Below are 26,520 nucleotides of genomic sequence, written 5' to 3' on the forward strand. Positions count from 1 at the left end.
TTGATTTTATTTTTAATTAAGCTATAATTTATTTTTCTCATCATCATCAGGCATGAATAAAGTAGTAGATTTTTTTTAGAATAAAGAAGTAATCTATATTTTTCGAGTTCTTAATAATAAAAATTATAATTAACTATGTGTGGTGGCAATACTTTTTGTTCTCTGAATGAATGCTTGAACAGTGCATAACTTGTACTTTGAATTTGATGAATATTGGCTCCTGAAAGAATGAGGAACACGAAAAATATTATTGATAATCTGAAAAATCATGAGCATTGATTCTTGAAGCAAGAGAAAGCAGCCAAAAAAAAAATTTGAATCAAAAGGAATAAAAGCCAAACAGCCCTTAAAACCAAAAGCCAAGGGTGAAAAGGATCCAAGGCTTTGAGCATCAGTGGATAGGAGGGTCTAAGGAAATAGTTCCAGGCCTAAGCGGCTAAACCAAGCTGTCCCTAACCATGTGCTTGTGGCATGCAGGTCCAAGTTACAAACTTGAGACTGAGTGGTTAAAGTCGTGATCCAAGGCAAATAGAGTGTGCTCAAGAGCTCTGGACACCTCTGACTGGGGACTCTAGCAAAGCTGAGTCACAATCTGAAAAAGGTTCACCTAGTCATGTGTCTGTGGCATTTATGTATCTGGTGGTAATACTGGAAAACAAAGTGCTTAGGGCCACGGCCAAGACTCATAAAATAACTGTGTTCAAGAATCAACATACTACACTAGGAGAATCAATAATATTATCTGAATTCTGAGTTCCTATGGATGCCAATCATTCTGAAATTCAAAGGATAAAGGGAGATGCTGGTGCACGAAATTGTGATCACTACAACTTCGCACAACTAACCAGCAAGTGCACTGGGTCGTCCAAGTAATACCTTACGTGAGTAAGGGTCGATCCCACGGAGATTGGTGGTATGAAGCAAGCTATGGTCATCTTGTAAATCTCAGTCAGGCAGACTCAAATGTATAATGGTGATGATAAACGAATAAAGCATAAAGATAAAGATAGAGATACTTATGCATATCATTGGTGTAAGAGCTTCAGACAAGTGTATGAAGATGCCTTCCCTTCCGTCTCTCTGCTTTCCTACTGCCTTCATCCAATCCTTCTTACTCCTTTCCATGGCAAGCTCGTGTAGGGTTTCACCATTGTCAGTGGCTACCTCCCATCCTCTCAGTGAAAGCGATTGCATATGTCCTGTCACGGCATAGCGGAATTCAGCTGTCGGTTCTCGGTCAGGCCGGAATAATATCCATTGATACTTTTGCGTCTGTCACTAACGCCCCGCCTGCTAGGAGTTTGAAGCACGTCACAGTCATTCAATCATTGAATCCTACTCAGAATACCACAGACAAGGTTAGACCTTCCGGATTCTCTTGAATGCCGCCATCAGTTCTTGCCTATACCACGAAGACTCTGATCTCACGGAATGGTTGGCTCGTTTGTCAGGCGAGCACTCGGTTGTCAGGCGATCAACCATGCATCATGCAATCAGGAATCCAAGAGATATTCACTAAGCCTCAGATGCTTGTAGAACAAGAGTGGTTGTCAGTCACTTTGTTCATGGGTGAGAATGGTGATGGGCGTCAATCATCACCTTCATCAAGTTGAAGAACAAGTGATATCTTGGACAAAGAACAAGCGGAATTGAATAGAAGAACAATAGTAATTGCATTAATACTCGAGGTACAGCAGAGCTCCACACCTTAATCTATGGTGTGTAGAAACTCCACCGTTGAAAATACATAAGAACAAAAGTGATCATTGGTTTCGGCCCCTAGAGAGGGAACCAGAAGAACCAAGATGAAAATACAATAGTAAAAGGTCCTATTTATAAGAAACTAGTAGCCTAGGTGTACAGAGATGAGTAAATGACATAAAATCCACTTCCGGGCCCACTTGGTGTGTGCTTGGGCTGAGCAATGAAGCATTTTTCGTGTAGAGACTCTTCTTGGCGTTTAACTCCCGTTTTGGTGCCAGTTTGGGCGTTTAACTCCCATTCTTGTGCCAGTTTGGGCGTTTAACGCTGGGAATTCTGAGGGTGACTTTGAACGCCGGTTTGGGCCATCAAATCTTGGGCAAAGTATGGACTATCATATATTGCTGGAAAGCCCAGGATGTCTACTTTCCAACGCCGTTGAGAGCGCGCCATTGGGCTTCTGTAGCTCCAAAAATCCACTTCGAGTGCAGGGAGGTCAGAATCCAACAGCATCTGCAGTCCTTTTTAGTCTCTGAATCAGATTTTTGCTCAGGTCCCTCAATTTCAGCCAGAAAATACCTGAAATCACAGAAAAACACACAAACTCATATTAAAGTCCAGAAAAGTGAATTTTAACTAAAAACTAATAAAATATACTAAAAACTAACTAGATCCTATCAAAAACATACTAAAACATGCCAAAAGCGTACAAATTATCCGCTCATCACAACACCAACTTAAATTGTTGCTTGTCCTCAAGCAACTGAAAATCAAATAAGATAAAAAGAAGAGAATATACTATAGACTCCAAATTATCAATGAAACTAAGCTCCAAATTAGATGAGCGGGACTAGTAGCTTTTTGCCTCCGAACAGTTTTGGCATCTCACTTTATCCTTTGAAATTCAGAATGATTGGCTTCTTTAGGAACTTAGAATCCAGATAGTGTTATTGATTCTCCTAGTTAAGTATGATGATTCTTGAACACAGCTACTTATTGAGTCTTGGCTGTGGCCCAAAGCACTCTGTCTTCCAGTATTACCACCGGATACATACATGCCACAGACACATAATTGGGTGAACCTTTTCAGATTGTGACTCAGCTTTGCTAAAGTCCCCAATTAGAGGTGTCCAGGGTTCTTAAGCACACTCTTATTTGCCTTGGATCACAACTTTATTTCTTTCTTTTTCTTTCTTTTTTCGGTTTTTTTTTTTCGTTTGCTTCCTTCTTTCTCTCTTTTTTTTTTTGTATTCACTGCTTTTTCTTGCTTCAAGAATCATTTTTATGATTTTTCAGATCCTCAGTAACATGTCTCCTTTTTCATCATTCTTTCAAGAGCCAACAATTTTAACATTCATGAACCACAAATTCAAAAGACATATGCACTGTTCAAGCATACATTCAGAAAACAAAAAGTATTGTCACCACATCAAACTAATTAAGCTAGTTTTAAAGATGAATTTGAAATCCTGTACTTCTTGTTCTTTTGTGATAAAAACAGTTTTCATTTAAGAAAGGTGATGGATTCATATTCATAGCTTTATGGCATAGACACTAAGACACTAATGATCACAAGACACAAACATGGACAAACATAAAGCATAAAAATCGAAAAACAGAAGAATAAAGAACAAGGAAATCAAGGAACGGGTCCACCTTAGTGATGGCGGCTCTTTCTTGCTCTTGAAGATCCTATGGAGTGCTTGAGCTCCTCAATGTCTCTTCCTTGTCTTTGTTGCTCCTCCCTCATGATTCTTTGGTCTTCTCTAATTTCATGGAGGAGGATGGCACGTTCTTGGTGCTCCACCCTTAGTTGTCCCATGTTGGAACTCAATTCTCCTAGGGAGGTGTTCAGTTGCTCCCAATAGTCTTGTGGAGGAAAGTGAATCCCTTGAGGTATCTCAGGGATCTCATGATGAGAGGGGTCTCTTGTTTGCTCCATCTTCTTCTTAGTGATGGGCTTGAGGTCATGCCTTCTCAGTTGAACCGGCTTTGGATGCCCTAAATGGTTATGGAAAAACAAAAAGCAATGCTTTTACCACACCAAACTTAAAAGGTTTGCTCGTCCTCGAGCAAAAGAAGAAAGAAGAGAGTAGAAGAAGAAGAAATGGAGGAAAGGGAGATGGCTTTGTGTTTGGCCAAAGAGGGGGAGAAGTGGTGGTTTATGAAGGATGGATGTGAGTGGTGAAGAGAAAGAGATGTTGAGGTGATTGGTGAATGGGTGAAGAAGAAGAGAGGGTGGTGGGATTGGTGGGGATCTTGTGGGGTCCACAGATCCTTAGGTGTCAAGGAAAAGTCATCCCTGCACCAAATGGCATCAAAATCCACGTTTTGGGCCATTTCTGGCGTTAAACGCCGGGCTGGTGCCCATTTCTGGCGTTTAACGCCAGGTTCTTGCCCTTTCCTGGCGTTTAACGCCAGTCTGGTGCCCCTTTCTGGCGTTAAACGCCCAGAATGGTGCCAGACTGGGCGTTAAACGCCCAACAGCTAGCATTACTGGCGTTTGAACGCCAGCTTCTTCTCCTCCAGGGTGTGCTGTTTTTCCTTCCTGTTTTTCATTTTGTTTTTGCTTTTTTCATTGTTTTTGTGACTTCTTATGATCATCAACCTACAAAAAAAAGATAAAATAACAAAAGAAAATAGTTAACTATAAAACATTGGGTTGCCTCCCAACAAGCGCTTCTTTAATGTCATTAGCTTGACAGAGGACTCTCATGGAGCCTCAGAAATGCTCAGAACCGTGTTGGAACCTCCCAACACCAAACTTAGAGTTTGAATGTGGGGGTTCAACACCAAACTTAGAGTTTGGTTGTGGCCTCCCAACACCAAACTTAGAGTTTGACTGTGGGGGCTCTGCTTGGCTCTGTTTTGAGAGAAGCTCTTCATGCTTCCTCTCCATGATGATAGAGGGATGTCCTTGGGCCTTAAACACCAAGGATTCTTCATTCACTTGAATGATCAACTCTCCTCTATCAACATCAATCACAGCCTTTGCTGTGGCTAGGAAGGGTCTGCCAAGGATGATGGATTCATCCATGCACTTCCCAGTCTCTAGGACTATGAAATCAGTAGGGATGTAATGGTCTTCAATCTTCACCAAAACATTCTCTACGAGTCCATGAGCTTGTTTTCTTGAATTGTCTGCCATCTCTAATGAGATTCTTGCAGCTTGCACCTCAAAGATCCCTAATTTCTCCATTACAGAGGGGGGCATGAGGTTTACACTTGACCCTAAGTCACACAAGGCCTTCTTGAAGGTCATGGTGCCTATGGTACAAGGTATAGAAAACTTCCCAGGATCCTGCCTCTTTTGAGGCAGTTTCTGCTTAGACAAGTCATCCAGTTCTTTGGTGAGCAAGGGAGGTTCATCCTCCCAAGTCTCATTTCCAAATAACTTGTCATTTAGCTTCATGATTGCTCCAAGGTATTTAGCAACTTGCTCTTCAGTGACATACTCATCCTCTTCAGAGGAAGAATACTCATCAGAGCTCATGAATGGCAGAAGTAAGTCCAATGGAATCTCTATGGTCTCATTTTGAGCCTCAGATTCCCATTGGAACTCAGAGGAGATTGGTACACGCCCACTGAGGTCTTCCTCAGTGGCGTCCTCCTCCTCTCTTTCCTCTCCACATTCGGCCATGGTTATGGCTTTGCACTCTCCTTTTGGATTTCTTCTGTATTACTTGGGAGAGTACTAGGAGGGAGTTCAGTAACTTTCTTGCTCAGCTGACCCACTTGTCCTTCCAAATTTCTGATGGAGGACCTTGTTTCATTCATGAAACTTTGAGTGGTCTTTATTAGATCAGAGACCGTTGTTGCTAAGTCAGAAGTATTCTGCTTAGAACTCTCTGTCTGTTGCTGAGAAGATGATGGAAAAGGCTTGCCATTGCTAAACCTGTTTCTTCCACCATTATTGTTATTGAAACCTTGTTGAGGTCTCTCTTGATTCTTCCATGAGAAATTGGGGTGATTTCTCCATGAAGAATTGTAGGTGTTTCCATAGGGTTCTCCTAGGTAATTCACCTCTTCCATTGAAGGGTTCTCAGGATCATAGGCTTCTTCCTCAGATGAAGCATCCTTAGTACTGTTTGGTGCATTTTGCATTCCAGACAGACTTTGAGAAATCAAATTGACTTGTTGAGTCAATATCTTGTTCTGAGCCAATATGGCATTCAGAGTGTCAATCTCAAGAACTCCTTTCTTCTGATTAGTCCCATTATTCACAGGATTCCTTTCAGAAGTGTACATGAATTGATTATTTGCAACCATTTCAATCAATTCTTGAGCCTCTGTAGGCATCTTCTTCAGATGAAGAGATCCTCCAGCAGAGCTATCCAGAGACATCTTGGATAGTTCAGAGAGACCATCATAGAAAATCCCTATGATGCTCCATTCAGAAAGCATGTCTGAGGGACATTTTCTGATTAATTGTTTGTATCTTTCCCAAGCTTCATAGAGGGATTCTCCATCCTTCTGTCTGAAGGTTTGGACTTCCACTCTAAGCTTACTCCATCTTTGTGGTGGAAAGAACTTTGCCAAGAAGGCATTGACTAGCTTTTCCCAAGAGTCCAGGCTTTCTTTAGGTTGAGAGTCCAACCATATTCTAGCTCTGTCTCTTACAGCAAAAGGGAATAGCATCAGTCTATAGACCTCAGGGTCTACCCCATTAGTCTTGACTGTGTCACAGATTTGCAAGAATTCAGCTAAGAACTGATGGGGATCTTCCATTGGAAGTCCATGGAACTTGCAATTCTGTTGCATTAGAGAAACTAATTGAGGCTTAAGCTCAAAGTTGTTTGCTCTAATGGCAGGGATAGAGATGCTTCTCCCATAGAAGTCGGGAGTAGGTGCAGTAAAGTCACCCAGCACCTTCCTTGCATTGTTGGTATTATTGTTGTTTTCGGCTGCCATGTCTTCTTCTTCTTTGAAGAATTCGGTCAGGTCCTCTCAGGTTCAGGGTCAGCTTCAACAAGAATGCCTTTGTCTTTGTTCCTGCTCATATGAAAGAGTAGAGAACAAGAAAGTATGGAATCCTCTATGTCACAGTATAGAGATTCCTTTTGGTGTCAGAGGAAGAAAAATGGAAGACAGAGGTGGAAAATTCGAACTTATCAAAGAAGATGGAGTTCGAATTTTGCATTAAGGGATAGTGTTAGTCCAAAAATAGAAGGATGTGAGAAGAAGGGAAGTAATTTTCGAAAATTAAGTAAAAGATTTTGAAAACATTTTGGAAAACACTAATTGATTCTCAAAAATTAAGAATAGAAAAAGAATCAAGTGATTTTTGAAAAAGATTTGAAATTAGAAATCAAAAAGATTTGATTGAAAACTTATTTTGAAAAAGATGTGATTGAAAAATTATGGTTTTAAAAAGATATGATTGAAAAGATATGATTTGAAAACAATTTTAAAAGATATGATTTGAAAACAATTTTAAAAAAGATTTGATTTTAAAAATTAATGACTTGCCTAACAAGAAAAGATATGATTCAAACATAAAACCTTCCTCAACAGAAAAGGCAAAAAATGTTCAATCAAATCATTAATTGTTAGTAAGTATCTTTGAAAAAGGAAAGAAATTGATTTTGAAAACATTTGATTGAAAAGATATGATTTGAAAAAGATTTGATTTTGAAAAACTTTGAAAACTTGAAAAAAATTGATTTTGAAAACAAAATCTTCCCCCTTTGCCATCCTGGCGTTAAACGCCCAGAATGGTGCACATTCTGGCGTTTAACGCCCAAAACTATACCCTTTTGGGCGTTAAACGCCCAGCCAGGCACCCTGGCTGGCGTTTAAACGCCAGTCTGTCTTCTTCACTGGGCATTTTTGAATGCCCAGCTTTTTCTGTGTGATTCCTCTGCAGTATGTTCTGAATCTTCAATTCTCTGTATTATTGACTTGAAAAGACACAAATTAAAAATATTTTTGGATTTTTAATAATGCAACTAAAATCAAATAACAATGCATGCAAGACACCAAACTTAGCAGTTTGTATATATGAGAAACAACAAAACACTCAAGTCAATAGAATTCAAAGATCAAAACAAGAAAATCATCAAGAACAACTTGAAGATTAATGAAGACTCATGCATGAATTCGAAAAAAATGCAAGAAGAGTAGAAACATGCAATTGACACCAAACTTAAAATGAGACTCTAGACTCAAACAAGAAATATTTTTGGATTTCATGATTTTGTAATTTTTTTTTGTGCTTTTTCGAAAATTAAGTGAAAAGGAAAATAAAGGTATCAAAATTCTTAATGAGAATTCCAGGAATCATGCAATGTTAGTCTAAAGCTTTAGTCTAAAGGAATTAGACATAGCTAGCTAAGCTTCAGCAAGACATTGCATTCAAGAGCTAAATTGATGATGATCAATCAGCTTTGGTGATGATAAGAACATCACCTTGAAACACTAGAATTCATTCTTAAGAACTCTGAAGAAAAATAATACCTAATCTAAGCAACAAGATGAACCGTCAGTTGTCCATACACAAGAACAATCCCCGGCAACGGCGCCAAAAACTTGGTGCACGAAATTGTGATCACTACAACTTCGCACAACTAACCAGCAAGTGCACTGGGTCGTCCAAGTAATACCTTACGTGAGTAAGGGTCGATCCCACGGAGATTGGTGGTATGAAGCAAGCTATGGTCATCTTGTAAATCTCAGTCAGGCAGACTCAAATGTATAATGGTGATGATAAACGAATAAAGCATAAAGATAAAGATAGAGATACTTATGCATATCATTGGTGTAAGAGCTTCAGACAAGTGTATGAAGATGCCTTCCCTTCCGTCTCTCTGCTTTCCTACTGCCTTCATCCAATCCTTCTTACTCCTTTCCATGGCAAGCTCGTGTAGGGTTTCACCATTGTCAGTGGCTACCTCCCATCCTCTCAGTGAAAGCGATTGCATATGTCCTGTCACGGCATAGCGGAATTCAGCTGTCGGTTCTCGGTCAGGCCGGAATAATATCCATTGATACTTTTGCGTCTGTCACTAACGCCCCGCCTGCTAGGAGTTTGAAGCACGTCACAGTCATTCAATCATTGAATCCTACTCAGAATACCACAGACAAGGTTAGACCTTCCGGATTCTTTTGAATGCCGCCATCAGTTCTTGCCTATACCACGAAGACTCTGATCTCACGGAATGGTTGGCTCATTTGTCAGGCGAGCACTCGGTTGTCAGGCGATCAACCATGCATCATGCAATCATGAATCCAAGAGATATTCACTAAGCCTCAGATGCTTGTAGAACAAGAGTGGTTGTCAGTCACTTTGTTCATGGGTGAGAATGGTGATGGGCGTCAATCATCACCTTCATCAAGTTGAAGAACAAGTGATATCTTGGACAAAGAACAAGCGGAATTGAATAGAAGAACAATAGTAATTGCATTAATACTCGAGGTACAGCAGAGCTCCACATCTTAATCTATGGTGTGTAGAAACTCCACCGTTGAAAATACATAAGAACAAAAGTGATCATTGGTTTCGGCCCCTAGAGAGGGAACCAGAAGAACCAAGATGAAAATACAATAGTAAAAGGTCCTATTTATAAGAAACTAGTAGCCTAGGGTGTACAGAGATGAGTAAATGACATAAAAATCCACTTCCGGGCCCACTTGGTGTGTGCTTGGGCTGAGCAATGAAGCATTTTTCGTGTAGAGACTCTTCTTGGCGTTTAACTCCCGTTTTGGTGCCAGTTTGGGCGTTTAACTCCCATTCTTGTGCCAGTTTGGGCGTTTAACGCTGGGAATTCTGAGGGTGACTTTGAACGCCGGTTTGGGCCATCAAATCTTGGGCAAAGTATGGACTATCATATATTGCTGGAAAGCCCAGGATGTCTACTTTCCAACGCCGTTGAGAGCGCGCCAATTGGGCTTCTGTAGCTCCAGAAAATCCACTTCGAGTGCAGGGAGGTCAGAATCCAACAGCATCTGCAGTCCTTTTTAGTCTCTGAATCAGATTTTTGCTCAGGTCCCTCAATTTCAGCCAGAAAATACCTGAAATCACAGAAAAACACACAAACTCATAGTAAAGTCCAGAAAAGTGAATTTTAACTAAAAACTAATAAAAATATACTAAAAACTAACTAGATCCTATCAAAAACATACTAAAAACAATGCCAAAAAGCGTACAAATTATCCGCTCATCAGATGCCAAAACTGTTCAGAAACAAAAAGCTACAAGCCCCGCTCATCTAAAAAAGAATCTGAGCTCCATTTAAAACTCTTAGATATTATTACTTCTTAAATTCTTTCATCCTATTTTATTTATCTAGTTGCTTGAGGACAAGCAACATTTTAAGTTTGGTGTTGTGATGAGCGGATATTTTATACGCTTTTTGGGGGTAATTTCATGTAGATTTTAGCATGTTTTAATTAGTTTTTAGTTAAATGTTATTAGTTTTTAGGCAAAAATCATATTTCTGGACTTTACTATGAGTGTGTGTATTTTTCTGTGATTTCAGGTATTTTCTGGCTGAAATTGAGGAAGCTGAGCAAAAATCTGACTTAGGCTGAAAAAGGACTGCTGATGCTGTTGGATCCTGACCTCCCTACACTCGAAATGGATTTTCTGGAGCTACAGGAGTCCAATTGGCGCGCTCTCAACGGCGTTGGAAAGTAGACATCCAGGGCTTTCCAGCAATATATAATAGTCCATACTTTGCGCGAAGATAGACGACGTAACTTGGCGTTGAACGCCAAGTACATGCTGCTGTCTGGAGTTAAACGCCAGAAAAACGTCATGATTCGGAGTTGAACGCCCAAAACACGTCATAACTTGGAGTTTAACTCCAAGAAAAGCCTCTACTCGTGGATAGCTTTAGTCTCAGCCCCAGCACACACCAAGTGGGCCCCAGAAGTGGATTTCTGCACCAATTATCTTAGTTTACTCATATTCTGTAAACCTATGTTACTAAGTTTATTATTTAAACAACTTTTAGAGAATTATTTTGTACCTCATGACATTTTCAGATCTGAATTACATACTTTTTGACGGCATGAGTCTCTAAACTCCATTGTTGGGGGAGAGGAGCTCTGCAGCGTCTCGATGAATTAATACAATTCCTTTATTTTCCATTCAAACACGCTTGTTCTTATCTAAGATGTTCATTCACGCTTAATTATGAAGAAGGTGATGATCCGTGACACTCATCACCTTCCTCAATCCATGAACGTGTATCTGACAACCACCTCCGTTTTACATTAGATTGAATGAGTATCTCTTAGATTCCTTAATCAGAATCTTCGTGGTATAAGCCGGATTGATGGCGGCATTCATGAGAATCCGGAAAGTCTAAACCTTGTCTGTGGTATTCCGAGTAGGATTCTGGGATTGAATGACTGTGACGAGCTTCAAACTCTTGAAGGCTGGGCGTTAGTGACAGACGCAAAAGAATCAATGGATTCTATTCCAACCTGATTGAGAACCGACAGATGATTAGCCGTGCTGTGACAGAGCATAGGAACGTTTTCACTGAGAGGATGGGAGGTAGCCATTGACAACGGTGACACCCTACATAGAGCTTGCCATGGAAGGAACCCTGCGTGTGGGAAGAGGACTTCAAGGAAAAGTAGAAATTCAAAGGATAAAGCATCTCCAAAACTCCAACATATTTCTCATTACTGCACACCAAGTAACGATTTGATTCTCTTTTATTTTTCTAATAATTTTAAACACTTTGACTTCTTACAATTAAATCCAAATAATCTTATTGGCCTCCTGACTAAGATTAATAAAATAAATATAGCTTGCTTCAAACCAATAATCTCTGTGGGATCGACCCTTACTCACGTAAGGTATTACTTGGACGACCCAGTGCACTTGCTGGTTAGTTGTGCGGATCACAAATTCGTGCACCAGACGTGGTATACGTATTTGAGATGTCTTTTGCGGGATGATTTGGAGATTCCTCCCCCGGCGAATCCGCCGTGTATCATGTGGACATGTCTTTCTAGCGTCTGAGATGATCGCGCAGTTGGTCCGACATCTTCTGCTCTTCTTCTTTTCCTTTGTTCATCATCATGGGTGGCCAGGTATCGATCTAGCTTTCCTTCTCGTACGAGCTTTTCTATGACATTTTTTAAGTCAAAACACTCATTGGTGGAGTGTCCGTGGATCCGATGGTATTCATAATATTCAGCCCGATTTCCTCCTCCTTTTTTGCCTTTGAGTGGTCGAGTTGGTGGTATTTTTTCTGTGTTGCAAACCTCTTTGTAGACAACCACAAGAGACACCCGAAAAGGGGTGTAATTGTGGTATTTTTTATTTTCTCTCCATGGCGATCTTCCTTCTTTCTGGAATCTTTGTCTTTTATCCCGAGAGGTGAACCCGGCCTTTGATGTCTCTTCTAATCGAGAGTTTTCTTCCATGTTGATGTACTTTTCTGCTCGTTCTTGCACCTCGATCAGAGACGTGGGGTACTTCTTTGATATAGATTGACTAAAAGGCCCTTCTCGCAGGCCATTAATGGGGCGCATGATAGCGGCTTCTGTTGGTAGGTTTTGTATATCCAGGCATGTCTTGTTGAATCTCTCCATGTAGTTGCACAGGGTTTCCCTTTCTCCTTGTCTGATTCCCAGTAAGCTCGGCGCATGTTTAGATTTGTCCTTTTGGATGGAGAATCTGGCCAGGAATTTCTTGGCCATGTCGCTGAAACTCGAGATGGATCTAGGAAGGAGGTTGTCGAACCATCTAATTGCTATTTTTGTTAAAGTAGTTGGAAAGGCTTTGCAACGAACTGCATCTGAGGCGTCGGTGAGATACATTCTGCTCCTGAAGTTGCTGAGATGATGGCTGGGATCCGTAGTGCCGTCGTACAAGGTCATGTCTGGGAGTTTAAAGTCTTTTGGGATTCTTGTCTTCATGATCTCTTTGGTGAATAGATCTTGCTCCTTGCGGGTGCTATCTTCGGGAGTGGATCGGCTGGCTTTAGCCTTGACATCGGCTTCAAGTTTTAGGAGTTTGTTCTCCAATTCCCGGCGTCGTCTTATTTCTCTTTGTAGGTCCTTCTCAGCCTCTCGTTGACGTAGAGCTTCTTTCTCAAGTTGTTTTAACCGATCTTGAAACTCATCCAAGGCTTCCTCGTTTGGGGAGTTCTTTTTGTTGATTTGGGGAGTATCTTTTGGTGTAGTGTTCGCGTTTTTGTGCGGCGTTTTATCCTCTAGATCTGAGTCGTAGTTGTTGTCATGGTCGTCCGTCATGGTGCTGGGATGACTTCCAGGTTCCCTGGCAACGGCGCCAATGTTCCGAGGGTTACCTGAAACTGTGGGTCGATCTCGGACGAGATCTTCTGTGCTGGTCGGGGCTGTTGTGTCCGACTTGGTGATGGTGATGATCCTTCGTCTCCGGAGGGTGGGGGGTACTTGCAAGGGATTCCGATGCTTAAGTTAGCAAGGGTATTAAGCAGGTATTGAATAGAATCAGAGTATGAGTTATACCTGGGTGCTCCAATGTATTTATAATGGCATAGAATCACCTTCTTAGATAAGATAAGTTAGTTATCTTATCTTATCTTTATCTTATCTTCAAGTGAGGTCATCTTATCTTCAAGGGAACCGCCCTTCTCTCTATAGGCTTGGGCTCCCTTAGGATTTGGGGCATGTTCCTCTATTTGGGCCCTTCTTTGGGCTTGGCTGGTGACTTGGCCGAGCTCTTAAGAAAGAGGTCGGGTTGTCCTGACCTGAAGAGGTCGGTCGCTTTGTCTGTAGAACATTCCGTGTTGGCCAGCTCGACTCAGGGTATGAACAAGATTCAATACCAACACTGGAACATATAACATAGAAATTACTTGCAAATCTTATAACCACAGAACCTTAAGTGGTTTACCCATAAATGGTATCATTAATTATGCCTTTCAAGTGGATATTGGAAACGTGTAAATATGAAAAAACTAAATCACACCGCAACAGGAAATCTAGCTCTGAAATTTTGTAAATGCCAATGATTGTACTGGTTAATTAAGATCAGTTTATCTCAATTTCTCAGCAATTTAAGTAAATCAGTTAAAGCTAGTGAAAATAGTGAACTGAATGCCTAATAGAGAGCAGGAATTAGGATATTAAAAATGACATCGGTAAATAAAAAAAGAAGTGTTCTTGCCTGATTATAGCCGAACTATAGGTTGTCCCCGAGCAATGGTAGGCCGAGCTTGTTTTTGGGGCTGTTGTGTTCCACCACCGGCCAGCAGAGCCAAAAAGGAGAGGGGGGGAAGTACCTGCAAAAGTACTCCGACGCTCAAGTCAGTTTGGAAGAGTTTATTCTTAGAAAGTGAAAGGTCAAGAAAGGTCTACCTTTACCGATTCTTTCTGATTGCTTTTTATAACCGAGATACCGTAACAGTCATATTCCTTAACGTACCTTTTAAGGCGTAACTGATCATAGGGTTATTTAACGCCATAAACTCGGCGTAAAGGATTTGTCGGTTATCAAGACGTCGCCGAGTTATAGCTCGTAACCGACGTATAACGGTCGTATCACAGCCCCCAAGCTTAGCCTGGACGTAGATAGGGCAGGTTGAGCTTTGAGATTTGATTTGACCGAGTTATAGCTCGGCGTAAGGAGCCCCCAGTTCAACTTGGCGTATCGAGTGGGGTGTATTTATTATAACATAGTAAAGGTTACCTGAACAGTTAATGATGATGCCTGTCTTTTCAATGCAGGTGCAAGTTCCAAAGTCACATAGTTGCCATTGAAAGTGGGTTTTAACGGACGGTTAAGATTTGAACTTGGGAAATGAAAACGTTTTCTTAAATCAATGGCTATGAAGTGATGTTGAGTTACTTACGTGTGAGAGCTTTAGTCTCTTTGTCTTCTGAAGGCGGTTTTTAAACTATGAGCAAAAGAGGTTAGGATTTCTGTTCTCTCTCTTCTCTTCATTTCTTCTTTTTCTCCGTCTGATAAGTGAAATGGGTGATTTGAAAGTGAAGCTATTGCCTAAGGTAGAAGATGATGGGTCCTACGGTTGGGTTGGTGATGATGTGAAAATTAGGGCTTCCTTGTTCTTTGATGAAGAAAGTGTTAGAGCAATATCTTTAGAAAAAGTAACGAGGCCCGGTTTTCACATTGAACTGATTCCTTGTGACCGTATGGATAGGGTTTATCACAGAGCAAAGGATTTTGAAAGCTTTTATTTGTATAGTTGTATCCTTGAGGAATTGTTTGTGAAATTACCGTTTTCAAAGTTTGAATGTAGTATATTGAAACAGATGAACTGTGCTCCATCCCAGGTTCATCCTAACGGATGGGCTTTTATAAAGTGTTTTGAGGTATTAATGGAGTTCCTGGGTATTGAACCTGAGGTAGAGCTTTTTTTCTCCCTTTTTCAAGCAAAAGCTGTTTGGAAAGGTGTCTGGGTAAATTTGAACAGTACACCCGGATTTGCTGTTTTTAAATTATACAAATCCTCTTTCAAGGACTTTAAAGAGATGTTCTTTAAGGTGAGGTCTGTGGAGAAGGAGTTCCCGTTCTATTTGGACGAGAATCTCGGCGAACAGTTTCCTCTTTTCTGGTGTTGCCATCCTAATCACATTTTGGGCCCTGAGTTAATTTCGCCGAGGAATGAGTGTATAATTAATTTTTTAATGGAAATGGTTGATTTGGGAGGGTTGATATCTGTCTCTAACTTGTTGCCTTGGGAAGAAAATAGGGCTTCGGTGGTGGAATATTTGGGTAAGGGTTTTGTTGATCATATTTTCTGTGGTACATTCTGATTGCTAAGGGTTTCGTTTTGTTGTTTTCAGGTGGCAGATATCCGGGGGTTTCGGCGTCGAGTATGAGGGCTCGTTTTAAGTTAAAAAATTTTGAAGGTTCTTCCTCTAATCCGGAGAAAGTGGAGGGGGAGGTTGAAGTGAACCAACCGATTCCGAGAAAGAAAGGTATCGTGTTTAAGAAGAGAAAGTCTGAAAACCTGGAGGAGGGGAAGAAGGTGGTTGATCTTGACGAATTGGCGAATTTCATCGTGAAGCAAGAGAAGCTCCACTCGTTTGAGGAAGAGGGTGATGGCTCATCACTGTGGGACAAGAATTTCCCTTTTAATGTGGTGGCGGACGAAGTTGTGCAGTCTGCTTCTGATGTTACTCGGATTGATGAAGTAGGAGATCTTGGAATAGACCAATTCATGCAGGTCTGTTGTGTTTTAAATATATATATATATATATATATATATTTTTTTTTTTTTTGAAGCAACTAATTGGTTCTGCAATAATGCAGGTTCTGGGCTTTCGGCTTGCTAGCATTGGTCGGAGCCAAGAAAAGAGGCATAGAAAGATGTTGCAGTGTGCATCTGAGAGCACCGAGTTAAAAGGTCAGCTTGAGACGAAAGAGAGTATGCTTGCCGAGCTTGAGAAGGAGTTAGCTGCTGTGAAGGAGAATTTGAAAGTTGAGAAGGAGAAACATGAAAGTGTTTCCGAGGCTTTAGAAAAGAAGAAAAGTGAATTGAGTTCTATGAGTGAAAAGATCGTTGAGGTTACGATGAAAATGAAGCAAATGGAATCTAGTCGGCAGTCTGATATCTTAGATGCTTTTGCAGAGGGTTTTGAACGTGCGGTAATTCAGGCTAAGTTTTTGTTTCCTGGCAGTGACTTTACTGCCATGGATCCGAGTAAAGTAGTTCGGAATGATGAGTTAGTTGATGATGAAGATGAAGCTGAAGAGGGTGACGATAATTTGGCTGACTGAGATATTAGGCTGTATTTTGGGTTTTTTGCCTTAAAGTGGAATTATGTTATTCCTCTAAGAACTTGTTTGCTTTTTGTTTGATGACTGACGTACAGTTGCTTTGGCCATTATGGCTTTGACGTTGCTTAATTTGTTATCTGATATATCTGTTGGATTAGGATGCGGTTAATCCTGATTTTATTTTTCCCGTCTGAGGGTCTGAGTAATTTGCGCATGAGTTATCAATGCGACTTAACGTTTGGCCGATGATATAGATGTGTGTGTTTGTCGGTTTGTAATGAGAGACAATGTATAAGAGATATATAGAATAGATATGCTAAAACAAATTTTATTTAGTGCAGTACCTTTACAATTGAGATAGGTAAGCTAGCCTCGTTAAAACCTTCTTGAGCAAAACCATATATGGAAAAATCCCAAGTTAGGAAAAAGAGTACTAGCGTGCTGCATCTTGTTAGCTGTAGTATTTCTTTAATGAAGTGACATTCCATGTGTTAGGAAGTGTTGTTCCGTCTAATTCCTCTAGTTGATAGGCGCCTCTACCGATCACTTGACGTACTCTATAAGGTCCGTCCCATGTTGCGGCAAGCTTACCGTGGGTAGGTGGCTTGCGGGCTGTTTCAGTTTTTCGTAACACCAAATCGTCTTGGCGAAAGGACCTCGGTTTGATCGTCTTGTTGTGACGTTGAGCTATTCGTTGCTGTAATGCTTTCTGCTGAATTGTTGCCATTGCTCGGATTTCTTCGACTAAGTCTAGCTCGGCTCGGCGGGCTTCATCATGGGCTTCATGTTGTGTTCTTAAGGAGTTTTGTGATATCTCAACCGGAATCATTGCATCAGAACCATACACCAAACGAAATGGTGTTTCCTTTGTTGTTGAATGCACCGAAGTGTTGTATCCCCATAAGATTTCTGGAACAAGTTCGGCCCAAAGGCCTTTAGCATTGTCGAGTTTCTTCCTTAGAGATTGGAGAAGGACCTTGTTGGCAGCTTCTGCTAAACCATTTGATTGAGGATGTTCTACTGAGGAAAAATGCTGTTTTACTTTTAAATTCTGCAAAAAGGTTTGAAAATTATGGTCTATGAACTGCCGACCATTGTCAGTCACAATGTGTTGTGGTATACCAAATCTGCAGATTATATGTTGCCACACAAATGATATCATTTGTACCGATGTAATTCTGGCTAGAGATTGAGCTTCAATCCATTTGGAAAAGTAATCGATTGCGACGACTAAAAATTTTACCTGTCTGGGTGCCGTGGGGAAAGGTCCGAGGATATCAATTCCCCATTTATGAAATGGCCAGCTTACCGTTGACTGATGTAATTCTTCGGCTGGAATGTTAAGTACTGGGGCGTGCTTCTGGCAATGTTCACAAGTTCGAACTTTTTTCTGGCTGTCTTCCCATATGGTCGGCCAGTAAAAACCTGCACGGAGAATTTTGCGTGCTAAACTTCTGGCGCCTGAGTGTATTCCACAGATGCCCTCATGAACTTCGGCTAGGGCTATTTCGGCCTCGGCCCTGTCTAAGCATTTTAATAATGGTCGAGAATAGCCTCGCCGGTATAATTCGTCATTCAGCAATATAAAAAATGATGCTTGTCGTTTAAACTTTTTAATGTCTTTTATTTCTAGTGGGAGTGTTGCATTTTTCAGATATTGAATGTATGGCCTCTGCCAAGAGTCCTCGGGTTGCAGGTTGCCGATCATATTTATGCTCGGCTCCTGTAAAGTTGACTGCAAAAGTGAAGCGTTATGTGACTGACTAGTAGCTAATTTAGATAGTATATCTGCCCTGCGATTTTGATCTCTTTCTATGTGGGTAATTTCAACTTTCGAAAAACGAGTAATCAGTTTATTAACAATTTCAAGATATTTTAGTAGAATAGGGTCCTTTGTTTGAAAATGCTGATTTACTTGTTGAACCACTAACAAAGAATCACAATAAACATGTAAGTTATTGACTTGCAATTCGATTGCTAACCTGAGCCCTGCAATGAGGGCTTCGTATTCGGCCTGATTGTTACTGGCTTTGAAGGAAAATCGGAGAGAATGTTCAAATATTACTCCCTCGGGGTTTTCCAAGAGTATTCCTGCACCAGCTCCTTGTGGGTTTGATGCTCCATCAACGAATAACACCCATTTTTCGCCATCCTCGTTCTGGGTGGGTCCTGTAAATTCGGCAATAAAATCAGCTAAATATTGTGACTTTATAGATGTCCTAGGTTGGTAACAGATGTCGAACTCCGAGAGTTCGATGGACCATTTGATCAATCGTCCGGCAAGCTCGGGTCTGGCGAGTATTTGGCGTAATGGTTGAGACGTCCTAACATTGATCGTGTGACTCTGAAAATAAGGACGAAGCCTTCTTGTTGAAAAAACAAGGGCGTAAGCTAGTTTCTCCAACTTCGGGTATCGAAGCTCGGCGTTCTGGAGTGATTTTCTCACAAAATAGACTGGCTGTTGAGTCTTATTGTTTTCTGCAACAAGGACAGCACTAACGGATATATCAGTGATAGACAAATATAAATATAAGGGTTCACCGACTTTGGGCTTTTGTAAAACAGGTGGTTTAGAAAGGAATTTTTTGAAATTTTGAAATGCCAGTTCACAGTTTTCATCCCAGTGAAAAGCTGTGTTTTTTCGTAAGCAGTGGAAAAAACTCGCCGATTTAGATGCTAAACATGGTAAGAATCTAGACAATGCTACTAGTCGTCCTGTTAATCTCTGCACTTCCTTTATGTTTGTGGGACTGCTCATATCTAGAATGGCCAGACATTTCTCTGGGTTGGCCTCGATTCCTCGGTTGGTCAGAATAAACCCGAGGAATTTCCCACCTTTGACACCAAAGGCACATTTTTCTGGATTAAATCTCATTCTGTAAACTCGGATCTGACCGAATATCTCTGTAAGATCGTCGACATGACTCTCCCCGATCTTTGTCTTGGCCACCATGTCATCAACGTAGACCTCTAGGTTTCTGCCGATCTGTTGGTCGAAGACTTTGTTCATTAGCCGTTGGTATGTGGCTCCTGCATTCTTTAGGCCAAAAGGCATGACATTATAGCAATAGTTACCATATTCAGTTATAAAAGCAGTTTTCTCTTGATCTGATGGATGCATAAAGATCTGGTTGTATCCGGAGTATGCATCCATAAAACTTAATGTACCATAACCGCAAGAGTTATCTACTAAAGTATCAATTGAAGGTAGAGGATATGCGTCTTTTGGACATGCTTTATTTAAGTCTGTGAAATCAACGCACATACGCCATTTACCGTTATGTTTCTTTACCATTACGATGTTGGCTAGCCAGGTTGTGAATCTGATTTCTCGTATGAAATTTGCATCGATTAGCTTTTTAGCCTCGGCCATGGATGCCAATCTTTTTTCTGTGCCGAGGTTTCTTTTTTTCTGGGCTACTGGTCGGGCTGCCGGGCTGATGGCGAGCTTATGCGTAATGACTGAAGGGCTAATTCCTGGCATGTCCCCTGACGTCCAGGCAAATAGGTCGGCGTTCTGTCGTAGGAAGTTGATGAACTTGTCTTTCGCTTCGCCTTTTATGGATGCGCCAATAAAGGTAAATTTGGTTGGATCATCTGTCAGGGTGAGCTTGATCAGTTCTTCATTTGGTAGAGGGCGATCTTGAAGGTCGGCTCGGAGATCTAGTTCGGTAAGCATCGGTTGCTCTGCGCCGATGGAGTTTACACGTCTGTCATTATTTCTTTTGATGGGCTTTAGGCTAGTGTTGTAACAGTGCCGAGCATCTTGTAGGTCGCCATGGACTATGGCCACAGTATTATCCTGCAAAGGGAACTTGATACAAAGATGAACAGTAGATACAATTGCGGCAAACCTGTTTAAAAAGGGTCGCCCTAAAATAAGGTTGTAAGGGCTGAAACTGTCAACCACTAAATATTGAATGTCTTGTGTTCTAGATGCAGGTTGTTCTCCCAATGTGGTTTGTAACCAGACTGAACCCATGACCGGGACTCGCTCTCCTGAGAAACCGACCAAGTCCCCTACAGATGGTTGCAAAATGTTAGCACTTAATTTCATTTTTTCAAATGTAGTGAAGAATAAAACGTCGGCACTGCTGCCTGGATCCAGCAGTACTTTCCAAACTATTAAATCGCCCAGCTGAATAGAGATTACAACAGGGTCATCGAGATTCGTGTCTTGAGTATGATAATCGGTCTGGGAGAAGGTTATCTCAGGTGCTTTTTGTGTCGGCTGAGTATTGTTGGTCGTGTCCGTCAGGGCGAGCATTGCTCTGTATGTGCGTTTGCGTGCAGAGCTTGTACATCCTCCCCCAGCATAGCCTCCAGAAATGCAATTGATTATACCCCTGGGTTGGGCAGGAACTTTCTCTTTGTCCTTTGATGGAGTTGCTACCGAGGATGGATCCGCAGCAGAAGTGGGTCTCTTTTGCATGTGACCTGCAATGAATTTGTCAAGGTGCCCCTGTCTCGCCAAACGTTCAAGGAGATCTTTAGCAATCACACATTCATCGGTTGTATGACCGAACTTCTGATGGAATGTACAATACTTGGATTTATCAACATTTTTTGGTTCTGGGTAATTCCCGGCTTTCCGTGGAGGTTTGATCAGCTTAGAATTTAATATCTCCTTGATAATGTCGTCTCGTTTGGTGTTGAACTGTGTATATGACTCGTATCGGGGTACTGGTTTGAAGCTTTTTCTAGTTTCGCGGGGCTTCTCGTCGTCTTTGATGATTGCCGACTTTTCTGTTTTCCGAGCTTGACGGAGTTCTTCGATGTCTATTTGTCCTTTAGCCTTCTCGCGGAACTCGGCCAGGGTTTTTGGTTTAGCTACCGCGATAGCTTCCTGGAATTTCCCTGGGCGGAGGCCACTTTTGATAGCATGTAGGTGGACTTCAGGGTGGAGGTCAGGGATCCTCATCGCTATTTTCGTGAAACGGGTGATGTAATCCTTTAGGCTTTCTTGAGGGCCTTGTTTAACAGTTGTTAAATAGTCCGAGTCATGTAGGTAAATAGCGGACGCTGCAAAATGGTCCTCAAACTGCTTCGCCAGTTCCTGAAATCGGGAAATAGAATCTGCAGGCAAAGAGCAAAACCAGTCAAGTGCAGGACCATCTAAGAAAGAAGGAAAACAACGGCAGAGAATATGATCAGATGCACCGTTAACAATCATAATTGATCGGAACTTCTTGATGTGTTGCTTTGGGTCTCCCAATCCATCATAAGGAGTCAATGTTGTTGGTAGAGTAAACTGCCTAGGTAGCTGGAAATTCATAATGTCCGCCGTGAACGGTCCTGTAGAATTGTCAAGCTCGTCCTTATCGGTTTCGGCTCTTTTTTCGCTGTCGTGTGGACCGCCGCCTTCCTCATCCTGAGGTGTCTCCGACACGTGTGTACGATGTTCCTCGTCGTTATTTCGCTCATCATGATTGTTACCATGCTCAATGCGGGCGTTGATTAATTGCTCGATTTGTTGTTGCATCCGTTGATTCTCATTTCTCATATGCTCATTAGCCTCGACCATGCGCTGATTCGCCTGTTGAAGTTCGGTTACCATACGAAGGAGCTCCGATGGGGTGGGAGGAGGTGCGTCAGCCATCGTCGAGGTATTCGGGGCCTGAAAGAGAGGGACTTCAAACTTCGTGCCCCACGGTGGGCGCCAAATGTTCTTGCCTGATTATAGCCGAACTATAGGTTGTCCCCGAGCAATGGTAGGCCGAGCTTGTTTTTGGGGCTGTTGTGTTCCACCACCGGCCAGCAGAGCCAAAAAGGAGAGGGGGGAAGTACCTGCAAAAGTACTCCGACGCTCAAGTCAGTTTGGAAGAGTTTATTCTTAGAAAGTGAAAGGTCAAGAAAGGTCTACCTTTACCGATTCTTTCTGATTGCTTTTTATAACCGAGATACCGTAACAATCATATTCCTTAACGTACCTTTTAAGGCGTAACTGATCATAGGGTTATTTAACGCCATAAACTCGACGTAAAGGATTTGTCGGTTATCAAGACGTCGCCGAGTTATAGCTCGTAACCGACGTATAACGGTCGTATCAAGAAGCTAGTTAAATTTTATGACCAAAACTTCAAGAAGCATTTCATTATTAATGCAATTATATTATTTTTAGTTTACCCCCCAAGTGAAGATCAAGACTGTTGTTGATCCTGGAAACTTTTTCAGGAATGAACAAAGCATTTCCACCAATCCAAGTAAGCACCTTAGGCAAACTATTTGTGTATCCACTGTCACATTAATACTCTTTTTTTTTTTTAAAAAAACTTTGATAATTTGATGTTTGATCATCTATTAGCCCCAAGTATATATAGGTTGTAGGACTCATGTTTGAACGTATTGTCTTGCAGGTAGTGGTACACCATTTAACCGCAGCCTAGGTAAAAAACTCATGGTAAAGGGGATCGGGTTACTCATCCTAGAACTCTTTATTATAAGATTATTGTACTTTGTTTAATAAGCATACATGGCCAATTTGCCCTTTGAATAATTGATCTAGCTTTAGTGTAAATAGATAATGTAGATTGAAAATTCTATTTAATAAATTTATTATTTTTATTGTTTAATTTCAATTTTCTTTTATAAATTTCTAAAACTAAATAAGACCGAAAGAATCAAAAATAAAATACAAACCAAATTTACCCTTAATTTTCTCAAAATGACTGTTTATTTGCTAAAAATCTATGATTAAATTTTTTATATATTAATAAAGTTGTGTACAAATTAAGTTTATAATTAAAAGAGTACATATGTTCACTATAAAAGAATTGGAGCATATTATATGAAAATCAACACACAAAACAGGATAAATTAAAACAACAACCCTCCAACACTTAGCTATTAGCTGACACCAAAAGCCACTATCAATATTAGCAGACGAATAATGACCATAATAACAACAAATGATATATATATATATATATATATATATATATATATATATATATATATATATATATATATATATATATATATGAAGAAGAGATCAAAGGAAGCAACATGATTGAAAAAGCTTCACCTGGGCCAAAACCACCGCCAAGCAAACTTGGCGAAGGAGAGTTAACTTTCCACCCATGTTAGGACCAGTTAGAAGAATAAAGTTGGCATCGTGTTGACCACCAATTGATATGTTATTAGGTACAAAGGCCCCCTTTCCTAAGGAATCACTCCTAAGGATTGGGTGTCCCAAACTTTTAGCATAGAGGTAAGGACTGTCTTTGGTAGATAGCATGCCTAAAAACTTGGTCTGCATGTTGGCCCTTCATAGTAATCACGAGCAATAGCTAAACTGATCAAAACATCCAGCTCTGTAATATGTTGGTAGCATCCAGTTTAAGCCATAAACAAAGAATTGCTTTTGATTTTCTATTTAAATGCATGAAAAATTTATCTTGGAAAAAATATCCTAAAGGAAAGGAGTGTACTGAATCAAGATAAGAAAAGCTAAAACAAAAGAATAATTTCAGCAGAAGAAATAGAGTGAGCAAACAATAGGAACAATACAAAATTTGACAGCCGAACATGTATGGCACATGCATCTTTCACATTTTTATTTAATCTAGTTATAATCTTGTATTGATCAAATGGTACCAGGTTAATATTGTACATTCCCCCTCCATGGGCAATAGCAAAGTCATTATTTTAAAAATACTAATTTTATAGCATTTCTAGTCATAATACAATAAAATGACAGCCTTATCACTAATGAGGCTTAAGCAGGAGTGCTATTAATTGGGTTCAGAAGAGCAATAAGTACTAGCTGTAGTAGACACCAATTGCCTCCACTGAGTGTGATTTTCACAAAAGCGTCCAATTAATCTCTGCAATGTACTTTTCAATAAGGACTCCTTTTCAGATTCGGCTTGGGAGAGTTCTCCCAGGAACTTTTTAATAGCAGGAGTCCAGTACCTAAAGAAGCCCGGCATGCTTATTAAAATATCAATTTAAAATATCAAGTATTCGATGTTTAAGAGAGAAAGAAAAAAGAGGTTGAGTGAATTGGTTGTTGAAGTAAGGTATAGAGTGAGGGGTTACCATGTATTCAAAGCAGAGGTAACCGGTGGGGAGAATGAGCTTGTCGTAGAGAGTGGGCTGTGGTTCAGATTTGCCACCATCGTCAAAGCAGTCAACGGAATCTCCGAAAAGTGCGGCGACGGTTATGGAAATGGCTGCCAGTGCCGCCAACAACCTCCGAATAGGCAATGCTATGCCTGAAGCATCAGGAAACACTCCTAACCCTATAGACTTCTTGACTGCATTAGGCAATATGGCAGCAGCAATGCAAGCGACAGCTGAAGCCTTGGGAAACCAAATTAATAATGGGAACAATGGTAATAATGGAGATAATGGTCCAATGTCGCTCTCTTCCTTCTTGAAGGTTCACCCTTCAACTTTCAGAGGGACCTCGAATCCGTCCGATGCTGATAACTGGATATGGGCCATTGAGCGAGCATTACAAGCTCAGCAGGTTCCTGATGAACAGTGGATTGAGTTTAGAACCTAACAGTTGCATGGTGAAGCTCAGCACTGGTGGTAGGGCATGAGGCATATTCTGCAGCCTAATGGGGTTGTGATCTCTTGGGAGTTGTTCCGAGAGGAATTCTATAAGAAATATTTCCCAACCTCAGTTAAAAATGCTAAAGAGCTCAAATTGCTAAATGTGAGATGGCGGGTAAAACTTTGAATGCTTTGTTTGATTCTGGAGCTTCACACACTTTTATTGCATTTGAGAAGGCTGATGAGTTAGGATTGAAAATAGTAGTACTGGGGTATGATTTAAAGGTATATAATGCCACCCACGAGGCTATGGTGACTAGGTTAGGGTGCCCCCAAGTTCCTTTTCGAATACAACAGCGTGATTTCGTGTGTAACTTGATTTGTTTGCCGATGACTGGTCTTGATCTCATTCTGGGATTGGACTGGTTATCTAAGAACTGTGTTCTACTAGATTGCTCTGCGAAAATAGTGTATTTCATGCTTGAAAGCACAGAAGGGCCGGTTGTAGTGAGTAACTACTACCTGAATTCCATGACGGTGAATTGTTCTGGGGCCTAATGTCAGAGAATATTGTTGTTAGCTGTGGGTGTTTTGGGTGATGATCAGAACTTGGAACAAATTCCGGTTGTGTGTGAGTTTCCGGAGGCGTTCCCTGATGATATTGATGAATTTTCACCAAAATGGGAAGTTGAATTTGCTATTGATTTAGTACCTGGGGCCGGACCAATCTCGAGTGCTCCTTATAGGATGTCACCTCTAGAAATGGCCGAATTGAAGTCTCAACTAGAGGATCTGTTGGGTAAGAATTTTATCCGACCAAGTGTATCTCCGTGGGGTGCACCAGTATTACTGGTGAAGAAGAAAGATGGAAGTATGCGCTTATGTGTTGATTATAGGCAGCTGAATAAGGTTACAGCGAAAAATAAATACACGTTGCCAAGGATTGATAACCTGATGCACCAATTACAGGGAGCCAGCATGTTCTCTAAAATTGATCTATGATCCAGACACCACCAGATAAGGGTCAGAGATGAGAATATTCCTAAAACTACCTTCAGAACGCATTATGGCCACTATGAATATATCGTGATATCCTTCAGACTAACTAATGTTCCGGCAATATTCATGGATTACATGAACAGAATTTTCCAATTCATATCTGGATAAGTTTGTTGTTGTGTTTATTGACAACATTCTTATCTATTCTAAGACCGATGATGAGCATGCAGAACACTTGCGAACAGTGCTACAAATTTTGAAGGATAGGAAGTTGTATGCCAAGCTATCCAAGTGTGAATTCTAGAAGTCTGAGGTGAAATTTCTTGGTCATGTGGTGAGTAAACAAGGAATAGCAGTGGATCCTGCTAAGGTTGAGGCGGTGATGAATTGGGAACGGCCAACTTCAGTGACAGAAATTAGGAGCTTCTTAGACTTGGCGGGTTATTATCGAAGGTTCATTAAAGGGTTTTCATAGCTTGCTTTGCCTTTGACTAAGCTGACCAGGAAGGATGTTCCTTTTGTATGGACTCCTGAGTGCGAGGAGAGTTTTCTTCCCTTAAAGCAGAGATTGACTACCGCTTCTATGTTAGTGTTGCCTGAGCCGAGAGAACCATTTGAGGTATACTGTG

At 40.9% G+C, this 26,520-nt stretch overlaps 1 protein-coding gene and 1 non-coding gene across 2 annotated transcripts; one reads left to right on the top strand and one right to left on the bottom strand.

The window, feature by feature from the left end:
• Window positions 1–6,099: 6,099 nt before the first annotated feature.
• Window positions 6,100–6,207, top strand: LOC130971306 (small nucleolar RNA R71). The gene has a single exon (XR_009082531.1). It is a non-coding gene; the product is annotated as a small nucleolar RNA R71 (small nucleolar RNA).
• Window positions 6,208–16,841: 10,634 nt separating this feature from the next.
• On the bottom strand, window positions 16,842–21,989 carry LOC130965493 (uncharacterized). The gene has a single exon (XM_057890253.1). The coding sequence runs from the start codon at window positions 21,987–21,989 to the stop codon at window positions 16,842–16,844; it is 5,148 nt and encodes a 1,715-aa protein (XP_057746236.1).
• Between the last annotated feature and the right edge of the window lie 4,531 nt (window positions 21,990–26,520).

The sequence above is a fragment of the Arachis stenosperma genome, chromosome 3, assembly GCF_014773155.1.
Source record: "Arachis stenosperma cultivar V10309 chromosome 3, arast.V10309.gnm1.PFL2, whole genome shotgun sequence".
NCBI classification, from domain to species: domain Eukaryota; kingdom Viridiplantae; phylum Streptophyta; class Magnoliopsida; order Fabales; family Fabaceae; genus Arachis; species Arachis stenosperma.